This window comes from Oncorhynchus tshawytscha, linkage group LG16, assembly GCF_018296145.1.
Source record: "Oncorhynchus tshawytscha isolate Ot180627B linkage group LG16, Otsh_v2.0, whole genome shotgun sequence".
Lineage (NCBI taxonomy): Eukaryota > Metazoa > Chordata > Actinopteri > Salmoniformes > Salmonidae > Oncorhynchus > Oncorhynchus tshawytscha.
In genome coordinates, this window is record NC_056444.1 from 66,070,126 (window position 1) to 66,092,743 (window position 22,618).

Below are 22,618 nucleotides of genomic sequence, written 5' to 3' on the forward strand. Positions count from 1 at the left end.
GATAGTTTTAACCATGTTTAATGGTCTGTTTACATTTACTTTGTTTACAAAAACAGTGAAGTTAAACAAGCTTATATTTTGAGTTCTGATGGGGTACTACAGTTGAATTAAGTTCATGAGGCATTTATACTTTATACTCATCAAGAATCAATGGGTACGCATCATTAATTTATACAGTACCAGTAAAGAGTTTGGAAATACCTACTCATTCAAGGGTTTTTCTTTATTTTCTACATTGTAGAATAATAGTGAAGACATCAAAACAATGAAATAACACACATTGAATCATATAGTAACCAAAAAAGTGTTAAACAAATCGAAATATATAGTATATTTGTGATTCTTTAAAGTAGCCACCCTTTGCCTCGATTGCAGCTTTGCACACTATTGGCATTCTCTCAACCAGCTTAATGAGGAATGCTTTTCCAACAGTCTTGAAGGAATTCCCACATATGCTGAGCACTTGTTGGCTGCTTTTCCTTCCCAAACCATCTCAATTGAATTGAGGTCAAATCCAATCAAATCCAATTTTATTTGTCACATACACATGGTAAGCAGATGTTAACGCGAGTGTCGAGAAATGCTTGTGCTTCTAGTTCCGACAATGCAGTAATAACCAACGAGTAATCTAACCTAACAATTTCACAACAACTACCTTATACACACAAGTGTAAAGAGATGAAGAATATGTACATAAAGATATATGAATGCGTGATGGTACAGAATGGCATAGGCAAGATGCAGTAGATGGTATCGAGTACGTAACATATATATATATATAAATATATATAAACATATAAAAGTGGCATAGTTTAAAGTGGCTAGTGATACATGTATTACATAAAGATGGCAAGATGCAGTAGATGGTATAGAGTACAGTGTATACATATGAGATGAGTAATGTAGGGTATGTAAACATTATATTAAGTGGCATTGTTTAAAGTGGCTAGTGATACATTTTTTACATCATTTTTTCCATTATTAAAGTGGCTGGAGTTGAGTCAGTATGTTGGCAGCAGCCACTTAATGTTAGTGGTGGCTGTTTAACAGTCTGATGGCCTTGAGATAGAAGCGGTTTTTCAGTCTCTCGGTCCCTGTTTTGAAGCACCTGTACTGACCTCGCCTTCTGGATGATAGCGGGTTGAACAGGCAGTGGCTCGGGTGGTTGTTGTCCTTGCTGATCTTTATGGCCTTCCTGTGACATCGGGTGGTGTAGGTGTCCTGGAGGGCAGGTAGTTTGCCCCCGGTGATGTGTTGTGCAGACCTCACTACCCTCTGGAGAGCCTTACTGTTGTGGGTGATTGTGGAGGCCAGGTCATATGATGCAGCACTCCATCAATCTCCTTCTTGGTCAAATAGCCCTTATATAGCCTGAAGGTGTGTTTTGGGTCATTGTCCTGTTGAAAAACAAACGATAGTCCCACTAAGTGGAAACCAGATGGGATGGCGTATCGCTGAAGAATGCTGTGCTAGGCATGCTGGTTAAGTGTGCCTTGAGTTCAAAAGAAATCACTGACAGTGTCACCAGCAAAGCAGCCCCACACCATCACACCTCCTCCTCCATGTTTCACGCTGGGAAGGTCCTCCGTTCACCTACTCTGCGTCTCACAAAGAAACAGCGGTTGGAACCAAAAATCTCAAATTTGGACTCCTCAGACCAATGGACACATTTCCACCGTTCTATTGTCCATGTGTGTCTTGGCCCAAGCGAGTCTCTTCTTCTTATTTGTGTCCTTTAGTAGTGGTTTCTTTGCAGAAATTTGACCATGAAGGCCTGATTATTAAAATGGCGCCAGAAGAAATGGCAGCAGTTTTACGGGCGCCCAATCAATTGTGCTATTTTTTTTTTTTTTTGCGTTATTTGTAACTTATTTTGTACATAATGTTTCTGCAACCGTATCTTACGGCAAAAAAAGAGCTTCTGGATAACTGGACAGCGATCACACACCTCGGATTAGACAAAGATTTTTTCAAGACTATTCCCCAAACAGCTGGCAGGGCCAACATCCCTGTTCTTCGCAAGAGGAAGCGACACAGGTACAGAGAACGAAGAGCCGGAGGCCTCGTCAGGACCCGCAGAAGGCGAGTAGGAACGCTGCCATTACCGTCAATATTACTCGCCTACGTGCAATCATTTGACAATAAGGGTGGGGGTGGCGGTCTGTGCATATTTGTAAACAACAACTGGTGCACAAAATCTAAGGAAGCCTCTAGATTTAGAGTATATTGGGATAAATTGCAGGCCACACTACTTGCCTAGAGAGTTCTCAGCTATACGTTTTGTGGCTGTTTATTTACCACCACAGACAGATGCTGGCACTAAGACTGCACTCAGTCAGCTGAATAAGGAAATAAGCAAACAGGAAACCACTCACCCAGAGACGGCGCTCCTAGTGGACGGAGACTTTAATGCAGGGAAACTTAAATCAGTTCTACCAAATCTCGATCAACATGATAAATGTGCAACCAGAGGGAAGAAAAATCTAGATCACCTGTACTCCACACACAGAGATGCATACCAAGCTCTCTCTCGCCCTCCATTTGGTATATCCGACCACAATTCTATCCTCCTGATTCCTGCTTACAAGCAAACATTAAAGCAGGAAGCACCAGTGACTCGGTCTATAAAAAAAGTGGTCAGATGAAGCAGATGCTAAACTACATGACTGTTTTGCTATCACAGACTGGAACATGTTCCGGGATTCTTCCGATGACATTGAGGAGTACACCACATCAGTCACTGTCTTTATCAATAAGTGCATCGAAGACGTCGTCCCCACAGTGACTGTACGTACATACCCCAACCAGAAGCCATGGATTACAGCCAACATTCGCACTGAGCTAAAGGGTAAAGCTGCCGCTTTCAAGGTGCGGGACACTAAGCCGGAAGCTTACAAGAAATCCCGCTATGCCCTGCGACGAACCATCAAACAGGCAAAGCGTAAATACAGGGCTAAGATTGAATCATACTACACCGGCTCTGATGCTCGTCGAATGTGGCAGGGCTTGCAAACTATTACAGACTACAAAGGGAAGCACAGCCGAGAGCTGCCCAGTGACAAGAACCTACCAGATTGAGCTAAATCACTTCTATGCTCGCTTCGAGGCAAGCAACACTGAGGCATGCATGAGAGCATCAGCTGTTCCGGATGATTGCATGATCACGCTCTCCGTAGCCGACGTGAGTAAGACCTTTAAACAGGTCAACATACACAAGGCTGCGGGGCCAGACGGATTACCAGGACGTGTGCTCCCGGCATGTGCTAACCAACTGGCAGGTGTCTTCACTGACATTTTCAACATATCCCTGATTGAGTCTGTAATACTAATATGCTTCAAGCAGACCACCATAGTCCATGTGCCCAAGAATACAAAGGCAACCTGCCTAAATGACTACAGACCTGTAGCACTCACGTCCGTAACCATGAAGTTCTTTGAAAGGCTGGTAATGGCTCACATCAACACCATTATCCAAGAAACCCTAGACCCACTCCAATTTGCATACCGCCCAAACAGATCCACAGATGATGCAATCTCTATTGCACTCCACACTGCCCTTTCCCACCTGGAAAAAAGGAACACCTATGTGAGAATGCTATTCATTGACCACAGCTCAGTGTTCAACACCATAGTACCCTCAAAGCACATCACTAAGCTAAGGAACCTGGGACTAAACACCTCCCTCTGCAACTGGATCCTGGACTTCCTGATGGGCCGCCCCCAGGTGGCGAGGGTAGGTAGCAACACATATGCCACACTGATCCTCAACACTGGAGATCCCCAGGGGTGCGTGCTCAGTCCCCTCCTGTACTCCCTGTTCACCCACGACTACATGGCCAGGCACGACTCCAACACCATCATTAAGTTTGCAGATGACACAACAGTGGTAGGCCTGATCACCGACAACGATGAGACAGCCTATAGGGAGGAGGTCAGAAACCTAGCCAGGTGGTGCCAGAATAACAACCTATCCCTCAACATAACTAAGACTAAGGAGATGATTGTGGACTACAGGAAAAGGAGCACCGAGCACATCATCAACGGGGATGTAGTGGAGCAGGTTGAGAGCTTCAAGTTCCTTGGTGTCCACATCAACAACAAACTACAATGGTCCAAACACACCAAGACAGTCGTGAAGAGGGCACGACAAAGCCTATTCCCCCTCAGGAAACTAAAAAGATTTGGCATGGGTCCTGAGATCCTTAAAAAGATTCTACAGCTGCTACATCAAGAGCCTGACCGGTTGCATCACTGCCTGGTACAGCAATTGCTCATCTTCCGACCCCAAGGCACTTCAGAGGGTAGGGCTTCTCAACAGTTTTTACCCCCCTGAACAGGAGTCTTACCCAGACTATTTGCATATTTTGCCCCCCCAGCCCCTCTTTTACACTGCTGCTACTCTGTTTATCATAGATGCATATTCACTTTAACTATACATTCATGTACATACTACCTCAATTGGCCTGACCAACCAGTGCTCCTGCACATTTGCTAACCAGGCTATCTGCTTTGTGTCGCACCACCCGCCAAACCCCTCTTTTTACGCTACTGCTACTCTCTGTTCATATATGCGTAGTCACTTTAATCATACCTACATGTACAGTACATACTATCTCAATAAGCCTGACTAACCGGTGTCTGTATATAGCCTTGCTACTGTTATTTTCAAATGTCTTTTTACTGTTGTTTCATGTCTTTACACACACACACACACCCACCTTTTTCCCCCGCACTATTGGTTAGAGCCTTTCACTGTAAGGTTGTATTCGGCGGACGTGACAAATAAACTTTAATTTGATTTGATTCACAAAGTCTCTTTTGAACAGTTGATGTTGAGATGTGTCTGTTACTTGACCTCTGTGAAGCATTTCTTTGGGCTGCAATCTGAGGTGCAGTTAACTCTAATAAACTTATCCTCTGCAGCAGAGGTAACTCTGGGTCTTCTTTTCCTGTGGCGGTCCTCATGAGAGCCAGTTTCATCACAGCGTTTGATGGTTCTTGAAAGTTCTTGACATTTTCCAGATTGACTGACCTTCATGTCTTAAAGTAGTGATAGACTGTAATTTCCCTTTGCTTATTTGAGCTGTTCTTGCCATAATGTGGACTTGGTCTTTTACCAAATAGGGCTATCTTCTGTATACCCCCCCCTACTTTGTCATAACACAACTGATTGGCTCAAAAGCATTAAGGAAATAAATTCCACCAATTAACTTGTAACAAGGCACACCTGTTAATTGAAATTGATTCCAGGTGACTACCACATGAAGCTGGTTGAGAGAATGCAAAGAGCGTGCAAAGCTGTCATCAAGGCAAAGGGTGGCTACTTTGAAGAATCTCAATTATAAAATATATTTTGATTTGTTTAACACTTATTTGGTTACTTCATTATTACATGCATGTTTTTTCATAGTTTTGATGTCTTCACTATTATTTAAAAATGTAGAAAATAGTAAAAAATAAAGAAAAACCTTTGAATGAGTAGGTGAATTCCAAATGTGAATGTGAGCATTTCACAAGTGAAAATCTAATTTCCAATTTCAAATGTAAGAAATCACAAGTAAAAATCTAATTTGCAGTTTCACATGTGAAAACCTTTGCAAGCTTACATGTTAGATTTTCACTTGTGAATGTTTATTACATGTGAACTTGCAATTCCACATGTGAAAGGGAGAATTTCATATCCGATTTTCACATGTGAAAGTTTTAAACATGTGAAACTGCAAATTTCACACGTGAAACTGCAATTCACAGCTATTTCACATGTGAAAATAGCACCACTTCTAGGAGAGCATTACAGTATAGAAACCATTGTTTTGACAAGATCATGTCCTCTATGTTTTGGCTCTGTCTGGTATTTGCAGCAGCATTTGGAGTATATTCTCTGTATATATCCAACATTGCTAAAAATGTGTTCGCTCAAAGAGGTTTCAAATAATGAGACCAAATTGTATGATGTCACGCCCTGGCCATAGAGGCTTATTATTCTCTATTTTGGTTAGGCCAGGGTGTGACTAGGGTGGGCATTCTATGTTCTTTTTTCTATGTTTTTGTAATGCTTTGTTTTTGGCCGGGTATGGTTCTCAAATCAGGGACAGCTGTCTGTCGTTGTCTCTGATTGACACCATACTTAGGTAGCCTTTTCCCACCTGTGTTTTGTGGGTAATTATTTTTCTGTGTGTGTTTGCGTGCCCTCGGTTGTGTCGTGGTTTAATTTTTTTAAATGTTTAAATGTATTTATTTATTTTTGCTGTTTACCTGTTTGTTTTTTGGTTGTTTCGGTTTCGCTTTCATTAAAAGATGTGGAACTACATGCACGCTGTGCCTTGGTCAATTTATGACAGGGAGTTTGAGGATAGCGACAGTGACAGTTGAGCTCCAACAGTGGGACCAGATACAGTCCATCACACAACCATGTCTTATCTAGCCAACATATTACAGCCTAACCTAAAGAAATTAAGCCATTCTCAGTCATGGCTGATCACCTGATACAGTATGTGAGAATGGGGACAAATTGGAAACAAACAAACATCTATTTCGTGAGCAATTGAATCTGCGCACATTGGCGTGGCATGAGATTTTCCTCAGATTATCTCTGCATGGACAATAATGAAGAATGCTCAACTGTCAATGGGAGTTCTAATAGACAGGTTTGCTCTGTGAAACCATGGACCCCTGAAACCATGGCTTTATCATGCAGAACACTGTGCATTGTCACACATGTTCAATACAGCCATTTTCTGGTGAGATCACCTCACAGGTCTGATGAATTTAGGATGACTTTGCTGTCCCATTTTGATTCTACAACACCTTGAGTCATTGCATTTCACATTATTACCATTATTCCGATTTGAGCACATATGTTTGTCACAGTTTGTTAAATCAGATTACCGTTACCTTTACCGATGCGTTACCTTTATCAGCCTTCAGTGCGTTACCTTTATCAGCCTTCAGTGCGTTACCTTTATCAGCCTTCAGTGCGTTACCTTTATCAGCCTTCAGTGCGTTACCTTTATCAGCCTGTGGCATTTCTTTGCTAAAACAACATTTTTGGTAAATAATGTGTCTGGAACACCCAGAGCTCTGGGACTAGGGAACTTGCAGCTCTGTCAGGTGAGATGCTTGTCGCTGACCAGTGCTTAATTTGGGCTGGATCCTGCCAGACCAGAATCCGGCACCTCTCCTTTTTGGACTGTTTTGTTCCGGGACTTATTTGACTGGATCGGGTACCTCTCATGGCATGAAAAATAATTGTAACTTTTTGCAATGTAAAAACTTGAATAAAAGCGATCAAAGTTAAATCAAAGTTGCCTCTTCCCCCCCCCCCACACAACATTTGAACCTATGCTTGAGGCCAACACATGGCTCTGTGTGAAGCACACCTTTGTCTGTCACAGAACCGGAAGGAGATACACTTTCTATGATCTCTCTCCCTCTCTCTGCTCTGATAGACATGAATGAGCCTGCATCTCACCTCTCCAGCATTTATTTCCTTATAGAATCATAGCCATGGGAAGGGCTCTCAAATACATTTGAGAGTTACTGCTGTCTGTTCAGAAATAAATGAAATCAATCATAATAGTCTACTACACCATGAGAAAGAATATAAATTTAGCCACAGAGGATCAAAAGCTTATTTGAAAAAATCTTTGCCTAGCTGTGGAGTGTAGACCAATAACAAGGAATAGCCTACAGTCGGGAACACGCTGCAAATCTGTCAGTGAACAAACAGCATGCAGACAAAACAGGCCTTTTGCAATATTTCGAAGACAATCGCTGGAAATACAGGTTGGAAAGCAAATGGCTCCTGTTGAAAATAGAAGACTCTAATATGTCTGCTGAAGGCTACCAAAATATTTGATTAACTTCCAAATAGGCCTATTGTTTTACAAAGTAAAACAACAGAGAGAGGGGCTTTTGGCACGAGCACATCGGCCATCACCAGCGAGTGAGCTGGCCATCATTGGGTGAGTCAGTGAAACTGGAAAGCATTTTTAGTACAATAATTTCCTCCTCATATTGTAGCCTACAATATGTCTCCACACACCTAGGCCTATTGATGGATTCAAGACAAGATCATTTTTATTGATCTCAGATTCTCAGTATGTCAGTGTCAAAGTACAGCAGCCTGGCATTTCAGTCATTTGTGTGATATTATGGTTCTTTCATGACGACTGGGAACTTGGATAAAAACGAAGTTGAATCATGGCGTCAGTGATCTTCAGGACGGAAAGTTGGAGCTCTTGATAGAGGCCTGAGTTCCCGACTTGGAATTCTGATTTGGGTGCCCATTCAAAACAAAATTTCCCAGTTTGAGCAAATTTTTTCCTGAGTTCCCAGTTGTCTTGAAAGCACTGATGTTGGAAGTCAGAGAGTCTCCAGTCGTGTAAAATGATGTAGATGAAATGCGTTCATAAAAGGCCACATTTTTCCCGGACCCTAGGCCACAAATTGTTTTCTCCATGTGTGCCACTTCTGTAAATGCTCTACTGCTCTATGCAAATGCGATGATATGCATGGAATGCGTTACTTTAAAAGTGATATTTTTTCCGGTACTGGCGCTCACATTTCGCTTCGGCACCTCCTGATTTACAAAATAAGCACTGTCGTTGACATCAGTCCAAGGGTTGACATCAGTCCAAGGTGAGGCCTCCTTTCAGGGTGCAGTGAAGAGTCAAGCAAACATGACTGACTGACTCACTCTGTTGCTCACCATCCCAGTGGACATGAGTCATCAAGGCCAGCAGAAGGAGGAGAATAAGGAGAGTTATGTGTTGGTTATTTGATTGAGTGGCTGAGGCCACGCTCTCGCTGAAACGTCGCTTCCATGATCAAGCAATGTTTATATATATATATATATATATATATATATATGGGTTTGGTGCATCTTTTTGTCCCTTGACTCACAACATTTGTCACTGATGTGACAGGTCAAAAATAAACCCTTCCTCAGAAGAAAAAAATGGCATTGAGCTTGTTTTCTACAGTCTGAAACACAATGTCCATGATTGCAGCCACCATTTGAATTGTGGTCAGCAATTCAGCCTTTCTACTTGTAACCACCAGAGCACAATAACTGAACATGCACACTATTTTACAGGCCATTGATCGCAACAGTTTCCTACAGCCAGGGTGAGTTCACTACATGACTGGAAATGTATTTTCAGGCGATGATGACAGGAACTGTAGTCTGTCTGTTTTGAGCATAGGGGAGATGAGGCCAATTCTCTTTAATGAGAGGAAATAATCACCCTGCTATATGATAGCCTACATTAAAGCCAGTGCAGTGGTTGCACCAGCTCACTTGAACTTACAAGAGCCTTTCATGTTCAATTAAGTGCAGGGTTCCAAATATACTTGTGGAAAGAGCAGAGAGTGACTCCCAACTGCCATTATGCACAACTGAAGTCACCCATATACCACGCTTGATTTAGCTCTACTCTTGAACATGTAATATTCCCCATGAAATGATGGGTCAGGTGAATGGTTGGGTTTCTGATGGTTGGATTATTTTGCCTGCTGCGTCTTTACACCATTTCAGTGTTTAAACAACACACAATGATATATTTCTCCTTCTGGGACAAAAGTCAGTCATTTAGAGTCAAAAGAAGACATTTCAAACTGACACTTTCTTGGGAAAGAAAGTCTACCACTAATGATTACTGACAAACATACAGTATAAATCCACATCAGAAGGCAATGGGCATTACCTATTGCCCATACAGGGAGAACACATCAATGCGTTTCTGCCTTCGCGTCAGTGGAGTCGGCACTCAAAGTCAGTCGACAGTCTAATTATTATTCTGTAGTTGTGTTTTGAAGCTTAATGCTTCCAACTAGCACTGCTTGTATGAAATGGCCTTTAATGTCAAATTAGCCCAATACGTTTTAAGAAGAAACACCAAAGGAATTATGTTAGACATTAATTTCATACAGTATCTTACTGCCAAGAGTTTACTAGTCAAGTCCATAACAGGAGTAAAGCCTCTGGCATTAGTCGATGACAACCTCTAACTCTTCAATGGAATGAAGGGTATGTAGAAACAGTACAAGACAGAAAAGATGCTACATACAGTGGGGAGAACAAGTATTTGATAACCTGCAAAATCGGCAGTGTTTCCTACTTACAAAGCATGTAGAGGTCTGTAATTTGTATCATAGGTACACTTCAACTGTGAGAGACGGAATCTAAAACAAAAATCCAGAAAATCACATTGTATGATTTTTAAGTAATTAATTTACTTTAGATTCCGTCTCTCACAGGGAAAACCTGAAAAATCGGCAGTGTTATCAAACACTTGTTCTCCCCACTGTCGCTAGATAAGCTTTTCATTTGCTACCACTGTATTAAAAACAATGGTGTTTCCTGATCCTCCCCTCTGTCTCTCTCTCACTCTCTTTTTCACTTCTGAAACTTTCCAATATGCAAAAAATATATTGTATTGTATTTCTTTCGAAAAGAAAGTGTAATAATAGCACAACATACATAACGAACAAAATTTTGTATATATAGCCAGTATTTTTCTGGCTCTGAGCAAATTAATTATGTAGCAAAAGACACCAGCCTTAATTGAGTGGAATGATGTGTGTATGCTTAGTCAGAACACATCACCTGGCCTCTTCTGACTCGTCTTTTTCTTTTTAACTCTCAAGGCCCACCGTGATGCTGTCCCTGGATGAATGATAAACAAAGACAAAGGTCTTATCTTCATCTGCAGCTTTGGCTGTGGTCCACAGCAGGCACTCTCCAGTCTGCCAAGCAACACATGAAACCCAGTGTCCAGTCACTGCCTTCCTCTTATCTTCCTTTATCATCCAATAAACGTCAGCCAACTGTGCGGAGACCAGATTGTCTAAACCATGTTGAAAACTGCCCAATCTAGCACACATTGTCAATTTACAGTGCTGTATGAGGATATTCCTTTTATATGCAACCAAGAGAGTATCAAAGTTATATTGATCCAGGATGTATTACTGTAAAGCTGTGCAAAATTGTTTCATTTGATACAAGAAAAATATGCAATGCTGGGTTAGATGTGACAACAATCAGTGAAAAGATCTTGTTTACTTTTGAGCAGCAGCTAGTAGGCACCTATCAGTCCACTGGTATAGGACCATTGTCCACAGTGGATAGGGTGCTAGGATGAGAGATCGTTTTCAGTGTGTTAGAAACACATTGCAGTCAACAATGTGTTTCAGTATAACTTTTAGCAGTTCCGATCATAACTTGGTAATGAAGTTACTTTCAGGTTGAGCACTGCATGTATTTATACACACAGAAACTCCCTGACATGGGTTGCCATGTGCCTCATTTACGGTACTCTAGTTCGTAGTTTGTTAAACTCTTAATGTGAAAAAACAAAACAATAGTTGCTCCTCGTGGCGGAGTGAATACAAAAGGAAAACTGCTATGATAGTCGACTTATCTGCAATGCATTGTTCTTCTATATTTCTTGAGTGTTTTGTAAGCTGTCTCTTTGGTGAGCGAACAAAATGCTGAGATTAAAAGCTGAGATGAGAAGCCAACAGTGGTAGGGGAATGCAATGCAATTGCCAGAGAGCGTGGGGACATTGCTTACATACGCTACGACAGATTCATTGTCCACTCTCCCTACTAAAAACTGTGAGGAGTGATAGAGCCAAGCTTCCGGGTCAGCAGCCTCAGCCACACACACACACGACTGAATTCTATAAACTAGACATAGTACTTTTCTTATGCACAGTCCTCAACTGGGCCCTCAACAACAGAGAATACGCGCCAGCCTGGATCTCATCTATTACTACCTTTATCCATAAAGAATGTAAAAATCCAGTGGGTTCAAATGGGTTCGGTGTCCAGCAGACTCCTGACCGATAATACTAGGCAAATATGTAATGCATTGGAACACGCTCTCAAGAAAAAAAGATGCAAAGAAAGCCTTTGTAAGGGTGTCATCGCCTTTCATTTTTGAAACATGTCAAACATTTAACTTTTGCGAACATTTCAGTCAGTTCCCAGCACTATGGATGAAATAAAGCATTAGGGTGCCGTACCTGGGTACAGACTAAAAACAGGGAAATCAGAAGCAATGACGGTAGGTCAACCAAAATTCCAAGACATCAAAACTAAGTTTCAACTTAATGAGATCAAAATAAACTGAAATACTTAGGGATTACAATCTCCCAAGATCTGACGAAGCTACATTAGGATAACTTTGGAACACTGGAAAACCAGCTTAAACAGGACCTACAAAGATGGACATTAGTACCTTTAACAATAACAGGAAGATTTGAAACTATTCAAATGAATGTCCTCTGAAGATTTGTGTTCCTGTTCCAGAATCTACCATTAACTACAGCACCAGTTAAAAGCTTGGACACACCTACTCATTCAAGGGTTTGAATGACACTTGGCATTCTGGAGGTGTGTTGGGTTATTGTCCTCTTGAAAAACAAGTGATATTCCCACTAATCGCAAATGACACGGGATGGCATATCGCTGCAGTGTGTTGTGGTACCATGCTGGTTAAGTGTGACTTGAATTATAAATAAATCACAGAATTGCTACAGAGTTGAAGTAAGACATATTTCAACATCAGCTGTTCAGAGGAGACTGCTTGAATCAGTCCTTCATGGTAAAATTGCTGCAAAGAAACCTCTACTAAAAGACACCAATAAGAAGAAGAGACTTGCATGGGCCAAGAAACACGAGCAATGGACATTAGACCGGTGGAAACCTGTCCTTTGGTCTGAAGAGTCATGATCTGAGATTTTTGGTACCAACCGCCGTGTCTTTGTGAGATGCAGAGTAGATGATCTCTGCATGTGTGGTTCCCACCGTGAAGCATGAAGGAGGAAGTGTGATGTGTGGGGGTTCTTTGCTGGTGACACTGTCAGTGATTTATTTAGACTTCAAGGCCCACTTAACTAGCATGGCGACCACAGCATTTTGCAGCGATACGCCATCCCTTCTGGTTTGAGCTTAGTGGGACTATCATTTTTTTTTTCAACAGGACAAAGACCAAAAACACACCTCCAGGCTGTGTAAGAGCTATTGGACCAATAAGGAGAGTGATGGAGTGCTGCAGCATATGACCTGCACTCCAAAATCACCCAAACTCAATCCAATTGAGATGGTTTGGGATGAGTTGGACCGCGGAGTGAAGGAAAAGCAGCCAACAAGTGCTCAGTAGATGTGGGACCTCCTTCAAGACGGTTGGAAAACCATTCCAGCTGAAGCTGATTGAGAGAATGCCAAGAGTTTACAAAGCTGTCATCAAGGCAAAGGGTGGCTACTTTGAAGAATCTCAAATATAAAATATACTTGGATTTGTTTAAAAATTTGGGTTACTACATGATTCCATATGTGTTATTTCACAGTTTTGATGTCTTCACTATTATTCTACAATGTATAAAATAGTAAAAATAAAGAAAAAACCTGGAGTGAGTAGGTGAGTCCACACTTTTGAGTGGTACTATATACAGTGCCTTGCGAAAGTATTCGCCCCCCTTGAACTTTGCGACCTTTTGCCACATTTCAGGCTTCAAACATAAAGATATAAAACTGTATTTTCTTGTGAAGAATCAACAACAAGTGGGACACAATCATGAAGTGGAACGACATTTATTGGATATTTCAAACTTTTTTAACAAATCAAAAACGGAAAAATTGGGAGTGCAAAATTATTCAGCCCCCTTAAGTTAATACTTTGTAGCGCCATCTTTTGCTGCGATTACAGCTGTAAGTCGCTTGGGGTATGTCTATCAGTTTTGCACATCGAGAGACTGAAATTTTTTCCCATTCCTCCTTGCAAAACAGCTCGAGCTCAGTGAGATTGGATGGAGAGCATTTGTGAACAGCAGTTTTCAGTTCTTTCCACAGATTCTCGATTGGATTCAGGTCTGGACTTTGACTTGGCCATTCTAACACCTGGATATGTTTATTTTTGAACCATTCCATTGTAGATTTTGCTTTATGTTTTGGATCATTGTCTTGTTGGAAGACAAATCTCCGTCCCAGTCTCAGGTCTTTTGCAGACTCCATCAGGTTCTCTTCCAGAATGGTCCTGTATTTGGCTCCATCCATCTTCCCATCAATTTTAACCATCTTCCCTGTCCCTACTGAAGAAAAGCAGGCCCAAACCATGATGCTGCCACCACCATGTTTGACAGTGAGGATGGTGTGTTCAGGGTGATGAGCTGTGTTGCTTTTACGCCAAACATAATGTTTTGCATTGTTGCCAAAAAGTTCAATTTTGGTTTCATCTGACCAGAGCACCTTCTTCCACATGTTTGGTGTGTCTCCCAGGTGGCTTGTGGCAAACTTTAAACGACACTTTTTATGGATATCTTCAAGAAATGGCTTTCTTGCCACTCTTCCATAAAGGCCAGATTTGTGCAATATACGACTGATTGTTGTCCTATGGACAGAGTCTCCCACCTCAGCTGTAGATCTCTGCAGTTCATCCAGAGTGATCATGGGCCTCTTGGCTGCATCTCTGATCAGTCTTCTCCTTGTATGAGCTGAAAGTTGAGGGACGGCCAGGTCTTGGTAGATTTGCAGTGGTCTGATACACCTTCCATTTCAATATTATCGCGTGCACAGTGCTCCTTGGGATGTTTAAAGCTTGGGAAATATTTTTGTATCCAAATGCGGCTTTAAACTTCTTCACAACAGTATCTCGGACCTGCCTGGTGTGTTCCTTGTTCTTCATGATGCTCTCTGCGCTTTTAACGGACCTCTGAGACTATCACAGTGCAGGTGCATTTATACGGAGACTTGATTACACACAGGGGGATTGTATTTATCATCATTAGTCATTTAGGTCAACATTGGATCATTCAGAGATCCTCACTGAACTTCTGGAGAGAGTTTGCTGCACTGAAAGTAAAGGGGCTGAATAATTTTGCACGCCCATTTTTCCAGTTTTTGATTTGTTAAAAAAGTTTGAAATATCCAATAAATGTCGTTCCACTTCATGATTGTGTCCCACTTGTTGTTGATTCTTCACCAAAAAAAATACAGTTTTATATCTTTATGTTTGAAGCCTGAAATGTGGCAAAAGGTCGCAAAGTTCAAGGGGTCCGAATACTTTCGCAAGGCACTGTATAAAAAAATATATATATATATATATATATGCAAAGAAAAAGCAATGTCTCAGACTGGCCAAAAAAAAACAGACACTGGACAGAGATCTGGCTTTTTCTTTGCAACTCTGCCCAGAAGGCCAGCATCCCGGAGTCGCGTCTTCACTGTTGACGTTGAGACGGGTGTTTTGTGGGTACTATTTAATGAAGCTGCCAGTAGAGGACTTGTGAGGTGTCTGTTTCTCAAACTAGACACTCTAATGTACTTGTCCTCTTGCTCAGTTGTGCAACGGGGCCTCCCACTCCTCTTTCTATTCTGTTTTGGACCAATTTGCACTGTTCTGTGAAGGGAGTAGTACACAGCGTTGAATGAGGTTCTTGGCAATTTCTCGCATGGAATAACCTTCATTTCTCAGAACAAGAATAGACTGAAGAGATTCAGAAGAAAATCTTTGTTTCTGGCCATTTTGAGCCTGTAATTGAACCCACAAATGTTGATGCTCCACATACTCAACTAGTCTAAAGAAGGCCAGTTTTATTGATTCTTCAATCAGAATAGCTGTGCTAACATAATTGCAAAAGGGTTTTCTAATGATCAATTAGCCTTTTAAAATGATAAACTTGGATTAGCAAACACAACGTAACATTGGAACACAGGACTGATGATTGCTGATAATGGGCCTCTGTACGTCTATATAGATATATTCTACACTGTACTTATGATCCATTTTATGTTATGTTAATGGACAAAAAATGTGCCTTTCTTTCAAATAGAAGGACATTTCTATGTGACCCAAAACTTTTGAACGGTAGGTTATACACACACACACACACACACACACAGTTGAAGTTGGAAGTTTACATAAACTGAGTTAAAATGTATTTGGCTAAGGTGTTTCACAATTCCTGACATTTAATCCTAGTATAAAAATTGTTAGGATCACCACTTTACTTTAAGAATGTGGAATGTCAGAATAATAGCACAGAGAATGATTTATTTCAGCTTTTATTTCTTTCATTACATTCCCAGGGTGTCAGAAGTTTACATACTCAATTAGTATTTGGTAGCATTGACTGATGTCCTTAAGCCATTTTGCCACAACTTTGGAAGTATGCTTGCGGTCATTGTCTATTTGGAAGACCTATTTGCGACCAAGCTTTAACTTCCTGACTGATGTCTTGAGATGTTGCTTCAATATATCCACATCATTTCCCCTCCTCATGATGCCATCTATTTTGTGAAGTGCACCAGTCCCTCCTGCAGCAAAGCACCCCCACAACATGATGCTGCCACCCCCGTGCTTCACGGTTGGGATGGTGTTCTTCGGCTGGCAAACATCCCCCTTTTTTCTCCAAACATAACGATGGACATTATGGCAAACAGTTATATTTTTGTTTCATCAGACCAGTGGACATTTCTCCAAAAAGTACAATCTTTTTCCCCACCTGCAGTTGCAAACCATAGTCTGGCTTTTTTATGGATGTTTTGGAGCAGTTGCTTCTTCCTTGCTGAGCAGCCTTTCAAGTTATGTCGATATAGGACTCGTTTTACTGTGGATATAGATACTTTTGTACCTGATTACCTCCAGTGTCTTCACAAGGTCCTTTGCTGTTGTTCTGGGATTGATTTGCACTTTTCACACTAAAGTATGTTCATCTCTAGGTTGACAAGTTTTTTTGCGTACTGTTCGTAGATGTCTTCAGGCATTTGATTTCTTGAACCAGACTTGATTTTTTTTTCCCATGATGTCAAGCAAAGAGGCGCTGAGTTTGAAGGTAGGCCTTGAAATACATCCACAGGTACACCTCCAATTGACTCAAATAATGTCAATTAGCCTATCAGAAGCTTGTAAGGCCATGACATCATTTAATGGAATTTTCCAAGCTGTTTAAAGGCACTGTCATCTTAGTGTATGAAAACTTCTGACCCACTGGAATTGTGATACAGTGAATTATAAGTGAAATAATCTGTTTGTAAACAATTGTTGTAAAAATTACTTGTGTCATGCACAAAGTAGATGTCCTAACCGACTTGTGGAGTGGTTGAAAAACAGGTTAATGACTCCGACCTAAGTCTATGTAAACTTCTGACTTCAACTGTAAATATAAATATATAAATATATAAATATATAAATATATAAATATAAATATATAAATATATTTATATAAATATGAATATATTTATATAAATATATATATACACTAAATGACAAAAAGTATGTGGAAACCTGCTCGTTCAACATCTCATTCTAAAATCATGGGCATTAATATGGAGTTGGTCCCCTCTTTGCTGCTTTAACTGACTCCACTTTTCTGTGAAGGGTTTCAACTAGATGTTGGAACATTGCTGCGGGGACATGCTTCCATTCAGCCACAAAAGCATTAGTGAGGTCGGGCACTAATGTTTGGCGATTAGGCCTGGCTCGCAGTTGGCGCTCCAATTCATCTCAAAGGTGTTCGATCGGGTTGAGGTCAGGGCTCTGTGCAGGCCGCTCAAGTTCTTCCACACCAATCTCAATAAGTTATTTCTCGATGGACCTCGCTTTTCTGTAGCATTAATGTTGTAGCATTAAGATTTCCCTTCACTGGAACTAAGGGGCCCAGCCCAAACCATGAAAAACAGCCCCAGAACATTATTCTTCTTCCACCAGACTTTACAGTTGACATTATGCATTCGGGCAGGTAGCATTCTCCTGGCATTTGCTAAACCCAGATTAGTCCGTTGGAATGCCAGATGGTGAAGCGTGATTCGTTACTGCAGAGAACACGTTTCCACTGCTCCAGAGTTCAATGGCGGTGAGCTTTACACAACTCCAACTGACGTTTGGCATTGAGCATAGTGATCTTAGGCTTGTGTGGGGCTGCTTGGCCATGGAAACTAATATCATGAAGCTCCCGACAAACAGTTCTTGAGCTGAGGTCGCTTCCAGAGGCAGTTAGAAACTCGGTAATGAGTGTTGCAACCGAGGAGAGGCGATATGTTTTTCGGGGACCAGGGCAGACATAGCAGGGCAGGAATTGTACAAACTGACTTGTTGGAAAGGTGACATCCTATGATGGTGCCACGTTGAAAGTCACTGAGCACTTCAGTAAGGCCACTCCACTGCCAATGCTTGTCTATGGAGATTGCATGGATCTGTGCTCGATTTTATACACCCGACAGCAACGGGTGTGGCTGAAATAGCCAAAACCACTAATTTGAAGGGGTGTCCACATACTTGTGTGTGTGTATATATACAGTATATGTCTAATGTTCATGTTATTATTTTAAATGTATGTAAATTGTTTGTCTGGTATGTCTTTAGTTATCTGTTGGATCCCAGGAAGACAAGCCCTCACCATTGGCTAATGGAGATCCTGATAAAATCATAAATGAGCAGCAGATCCCTGTTCAGTTATCAGAGCCTCCTCATCCTGGCATTCCATAAGTTATTTGTGCCATTAATGCCAAAATATTGCTGAAAGCTGAGGTGTGTGTCTGTTAGTGTGTAAGTGTGTAAATGAGTGAGAGCAGCCCTTTTTGATTGGTTTGCCTCTGGCACACATTTACAGGACCAGAACTGGAAATGTTGTATTAAATCTTCTTAAACTTTCAAAGGATTGTCAGGGATGTTAAATTGCTTCTCCCAGCCTGGGAAAATACTGATTCAGACTGCAGATAACAGCAGCAAGAGAAAACAAAAAAATGATTTATCTGTTCAAAGCCAGCATTTGTTAACATGAAGTGCCTCTGTTTAGATAAGAAATGTCCATGTATAACTTTCATGAGGCATGCAGAACACAAAAAGCTGAGCAACTTATCAATTACTCTATCCTGTTTTCCTTTTTCTTATACATTCAGTGTCTTGTTTACATTCAGGGAACAAGTGGACTCGGCAATAAGAGACCAAGTGTGATGAGAGAGAGAGCCGAGCTGAATTTGGAGAATGGGTCTGAAGGGAGAGTGGAAAGAATTGACCTCAGAGGCCATCCCCTAGATGGGACTGCCTGTTGATTTGTATCACAGACATTAACACTGGGCAGTAGAGTCCTTACTTAGCGAATGCAAGAGTAATATGTGACAGTGTCACATTCATCAGTGACAATTAATGTCTGGCTACCAACACAGAGGCACGAAGACTACTTTCCAAATGGACATTAAAGAACTAGGCTGATTATGTGGAATGTTTCCTCCCCCCTTTATCACTGGCAAAAGGGGATTTGGTTACACAAAACATACAACATTTATGTACCAGTTTTATTAAGTCGGACAATTATATAGTATGAATGTACAATATATGTACTTTTACATACTTTCGAGGTATAGGCATAGTTAAAGTTAAGTAGAATTATTTTGAAAAATCGTACTGTATAGGTTCTCCCCCCATCTCCTATTTCCATCATGACTCATAGAAATGATCCAGTCTACTTATTTAATTCCACGAGCACTAATCATCAAGCATTGAGAACATCAGTAAGCAATCTGACAAAATCTTTTCATTGCCTAGGAGTGTTTGAACTTCCTCAGAGGACGTAGACCCTGTTGATTTTACTTGAATAGCATGGTGCGGAATTGTCACAGGATAAAAGAGTGGCAGATGGTATCTGTTACTATAAGGATCAGCTGTCAGTGCTTTCACGTTGCCCCTATCTTGGTTCCCAAGCTAGCTCCTCCAAACTTTGGTTCTCAGCTAATGATTTCACAGGACGAGGATGCAAGTTTTAATGATCTTCAACGACTATTATTAAAATGTGTGCTGTGACAGTGTTCATATTAGCTGTAAGACTGATTTCAGTCATGTTAAAATTTGTTCAGCATATCTTATAGATCAGTTTTTATTTAATTTGACTAAATTCAAAAATGTAGTTGATTTAGTTAGAATGCCACAGCCGTTGTTAAATGTATTCATAATTCAGACAGCAGAGCAACCCTAATCTGTGTTTCATTCTCATCAGACTCTTCTCAATGGCTGAAACCTCTGGTCTGGCATACTGATAATATAAACTATAGTCATGCTGTGTATGGAATCACAACTCACTTAGTTGTTGTATAGAGCAGTCAGGCCCAATGCCAAAGGTGGGGACCTTGGCTGGTGGTGGTGGTGGTTTTTCCTTCTCATTGGTGCTGTAATAATAACAACTGAGATGAGCTAATTAAAGGCCAGTGGACTGCACCGCTGTCACTCTCTCCATGCAGGCGCTGACAGGGCAGCGGCTAATTGCGGGACCAGGATGTTAATTGAAACCTTGCATGGTGATTAACACATTTCCAAAGCATTGGAACAACCTCTGCTATGATTAATATACACCTGTCATAACTAATTACATTGATACTGAAGAATGATTAGGCCTTGCTCTGTCTTCCAGTCCTCCTCCATCACACACTCTAGCCTTGATTAACACATCTCTGATGAATAGTAGAACATGGCAGATTAACAAGACCTGTCGGTCAGTTATGTTCTTTCTACATCAAAGGAACCTTTCCAAAATAAATATATTTGTTAGATATGTAGATTTCTTGTCTCAAGAGAACTCTAATTTGAGTTGTAGGTCTATACCAGACATAGTCCGAAGTGCAGTAAAGTTTTGGAATGCAGTGATATGTGTTGAGATGTAAATGTATGCTAAGAGACATTCTTCATCAATCAGAAATAACTGGACCATAATACAATATATAAAAGCATTTTTTTTATTTTTATAATTTGCATTTGTAGAAAAGGGTTACGTTAATTAATGTCTGGAACAAATAGCATGTAATTGGCAACTTTAATTTCTGCCAAGCTCCAAATAAATTAAGTATGGGTATGAAGGGTAGATTGCTTTATTGTCAATCAGAACACTCTAAAAGGCTATCATTTGCTTGATTTCCCTTTTCTTGCAATCAGTGTTGTTCAGCCATTTCGCTCTCTGAGGTTGGTTGTTCTGCTATAAAGTACATCAAGAAACTGCAGTCTTATTGGGCATACCATGTCAAATTCATTGAGTCAGAGTGTACAGTCAAAGTTGAGAAGCTGTAAAAACAAAGGGCAACTAATAACAAAGCCAACTAAACTCAGAAAAAAAGGAAACGTCCCTTTTTCAGGACCCTGTCTTTCAAAGATAAAAATCAAAATAACTTCACAGATCTTCATTGTAACGGGTTTAAACACTGTTTTCCGTGCTTCTTCAATGAACCATAAACAATTAATGAACATTCACCTGTGGAACGGTCGTTAAGACACTTAACAGCTTACGGACGGTAGGCAATTAAGGTCACAGTTATTAAAACTTAGGACACTAAAGAGGCCTTTCTACTGACTCTGAAAAAAAAACAAAAGAAAGATGCCCAGGGTCCGTGCTCATCTGTGTGAACGTGCCTTAGGCATGCTGGCCAGATATGGGAACCCACAATCCCTCCATCAGTGCTCAGACTGTCCGCAATAGGCTGAGAGAGGCTGGACTGAGGGCTTGCAGGCCTGTTGTCTGGTGAGGACCTGCCTTACATCACCGGCAACAACGTCGCCTATGGGCACAAACCCACCGTCGGAGATGCACTGCAGTACTTAATGCAGCTGTTGGCCACACCAGATACTGACTGTTATTTTTGATTTTGACCCTCCCCTTTGTTCAGGGACACATTATTCCATTTCTGTTAGGCACATTATTCCATTTCTGTTAGTCACATTATTCCATTTCTGTTAGTCACATTATTCCATTTCTGTTAGTCACATGTCTGTGGAACTTGTTCAGTTTATTTCTGTTGTTGAATCTTATGTTCATGCAAATATTTACAAGTTTGCTTAAAATAAATGCAGTTAACAGTGAGAGGACGTTTTTTTTTAGCTGAGTTTATTTGCTGAATAGTAGGGTAGAGTTGGATTTACAATAATTGAATTGCTTACGAAAACTGTTAAGATCCACTGTAATACAGTAGTGCTTTTATTCTCTTTGGAATAAATGTTATTACAAGAGTATTTGTGTTATGCTACGTATAATGACTGAATTGAACAGTAACTCCTATCTTTGTGTCCCTTTAGACCACGAGCGGATCAGGAAGGACTCGTCCTATGAGCAGGAGGGAAAGGTCCAGTTTGTGGTCGATGCAGTCTACGCCATGGCTCATGCCCTGCACAACATGCACAAGGAGCTCTGTCCAGGCAAAGTGGGCCTCTGCTCCAAAATGGAAACCATCAATGGAACCATGTTGCTCAAGTTCATTCGCAAAGTCAACTTTACAGGTTTGTTTTAGTAATGCACAAACTACAAACACCTGTGAATACAGTGCCTTGCGAAAGTATTCGGACCCCTTGAACTTTGCGACCTTTTGCCACATTTCAGGCTTCAAACATAAAGATATAAAACTGTATTTTTTTGGTGAAGAATCAACAACAAGTGGGACACAGTCATGAAGTGGAACAACATTTATTGGATATTTCAAACTTTTTTAACAAATCAAAAACTGAAAAAATGGGCGTGCAAAATTATTCAGCCCCTTTACTTTCAGTGCAGCAAACTCTCCAGAAGTTCAGTGAGGATCTCTGAATGATCCAATGTTGACCTAAATGACTAATGATGATAAATACAATCCCCCTGTGTG

The 22,618-nt window shown here is 40.9% G+C and overlaps 1 protein-coding gene across 1 annotated transcript in view; it reads left to right on the top strand.

Moving 5' to 3' along the window:
- The window catches only part of LOC121839690 (metabotropic glutamate receptor 4-like), a 185,059-nt gene extending 162,789 nt beyond the window's left edge, over positions 1-22,270 (top strand). Inside the window, exon 6 of the mRNA XM_042299923.1 lies at positions 22,059-22,270. Coding sequence (XP_042155857.1) covers positions 22,059-22,270 — 212 coding nt within the window. The remainder of the gene's footprint in view (positions 1-22,058) is intronic.
- The last annotated feature ends 348 nt before the right edge of the window (positions 22,271-22,618 follow it).